At 58.6% G+C, this 1,832-nt stretch overlaps 1 protein-coding gene across 1 annotated transcript in view; it reads left to right on the top strand.

Annotated features, from left to right (window-relative positions):
* The first annotated feature begins 1,233 nt into the window (after positions 1 to 1,233).
* ENO2 (enolase 2 (gamma, neuronal)) overlaps positions 1,234 to 1,832 on the top strand; it is a 7,182-nt gene continuing 6,583 nt past the window's right edge. The window contains exon 1 of the mRNA XM_006757552.2: positions 1,234 to 1,364. Within this exon, the coding sequence (XP_006757615.1) occupies positions 1,280 to 1,364 (85 nt within the window). The 5' untranslated portion in view covers positions 1,234 to 1,279. The remainder of the gene's footprint in view (positions 1,365 to 1,832) is intronic.

Genomic DNA, 1,832 nt, shown 5'->3' with positions numbered 1-1,832 from the left:
GCTGCGCACCTGCTCCGTCACCCGCGCCTCCCGGCACCCCCCCTCCCCGCCTTCCCGGACCGGTCCCCTCCGTTTCTGCCCGTCGCCCCCTTCTCATTTGGGCGCCAACCCTTCTCCACCCTGGCCTGTCCGCTTCACCTCCGGTCCTGTGGGCATTAGGTCGGGCTCTCTTCCCCGCCCGGCCGTGCATTTTCATCCCAGCACGTCCCCTCGGCTTTGCATCTGAGGGGTGTCTTCTCTCACCCTTCCGCAGCAGCCTCTAGAGCTGCGGTTCTCAACCTTCCTAATGCCGCGGCCCTTTAATACGGTTCCTGATGTTGTGGTGACCCCCAACCATAAAATAATGTTCGTTGATACTTCATAACTGTAATGTTGCTACTGTTATGAATCGTAATGTAAATATCTGATATGCAGGATGTATTTTCATTGTTACAAATTGAACATAATTAAAGCATAGTGATTAATCACAAGAACAATATGTAATTATATATGTGTTTTCCGATGGTCTTAGGCGACCCCCAAAGGAGTCGCGACCCACAGGTTGAGAACCGCTGCTCTAGAGTCTAGGCTCCCCCGCCCCCCCCCCCCCCCCCCCCCCACTGCGCCCCTTCGGTCGCCCAGGGCTGGGAGGGGAGAATTTGTCTAGGGGCGGCTGGAGGAAGGGTCCATCCCTGCTCACCCCTCGGGTCTCTCCTCCTCCTCCCTACCCCCTGCGACCCCCAGGACAGAGGGCCTTTCCTAGGATCCTCTCTCCACTGCACATCTGTGGGAGAGGAGGGACGTACATTCGGAGGAGAGTGGGACCTGGGCGTGGGGTGTTAAGTTGGGGGACAGGCTGTGAATGCAGTCTCCAGCTGTGCAGACTACCATCCTTTTCTTGGCTCCAAGGAGAAAGGCAAGCCTGGCAGCCATTCCTCTCTGAGGAGGTCTGGGCGAACCCCACCAGCCGGCTGCCCAAGCTGCTGAGGGGACGAGGGAACCACTGCCCCCACCCCCCCCTGCGGTGTCCTCCCGCCTCGGAGCTGGATCTCACCCCGCCCCACACTGCAGTGACCTCCCCTTCCTCACTGCAGTGACCTTCTCCCGTCCCCCTGGAAGGGGTGGGAGAATCCCTTCTACAGCCGGTGGTAGCGGCCTGCTCCTCCCCACCCCCACCCACTGCAGTAACCTCTTTCCCATCCTCCTAGCCTCTGGCCCCTCCCACGATCTCAGGCTCCACCCCTCTAAGCCTCTTACCTTTCTCCTTACTTCCCTTCCACCCAAGGAGATCCCAGCCATCATGTCGATAACGAAGATCTGGGCCCGGGAGATCTTGGACTCCCGTGGAAACCCCACTGTGGAGGTGGATCTCTACACTGCCAGAGGTACTGAGCTGGCCCGGACTGAGCCCAGGCCTCCACCCGACCCCCACCCCTCAGTGCTGGGCTCCCCGGCCTGGGAGGGGAAGCTTCCTTGATTCCCAGCAGGGATGGGGTGCTGGGTCAGGCTCTTGGCCTGGATTGTGGGGGTTGGATGCTGTTGTCCAGGGGCGCCTGGATAGGTAGGCCTCCGTGTTCTAGTTTAGTGTATGACACATGCCCTGCCTCTGCATGTTTGTGTATGCACCTGTGTGTGAGCATATGGTGCATAACTTCATTTCTCTGGGTTCCTGCTGGTGCATGTGGGAACTCAGTTGGGTGGATAAGGAGGCCCTTGCTTGTGTGTGTGTGTTAGGGAGCAGTGTGTGCATGTGTGTATTACGGAGTAGTTGTGTATTAGGGAGCAGGCTGTATATGTGTGTGTGTGTATTAGGGAGCAGTGTGTGTGTGTGTGTGTGTGTTAGGGGGCAGGGG

This window comes from Myotis davidii, unplaced genomic scaffold (assembly GCF_000327345.1).
Source record: "Myotis davidii unplaced genomic scaffold, ASM32734v1 scaffold13, whole genome shotgun sequence".
Taxonomy (NCBI): Eukaryota; Metazoa; Chordata; class Mammalia; order Chiroptera; family Vespertilionidae; genus Myotis; species Myotis davidii.
Note: the sequence above shows the minus strand (reverse complement) of the source record. Positions and strands in the feature narration are given on the sequence as shown.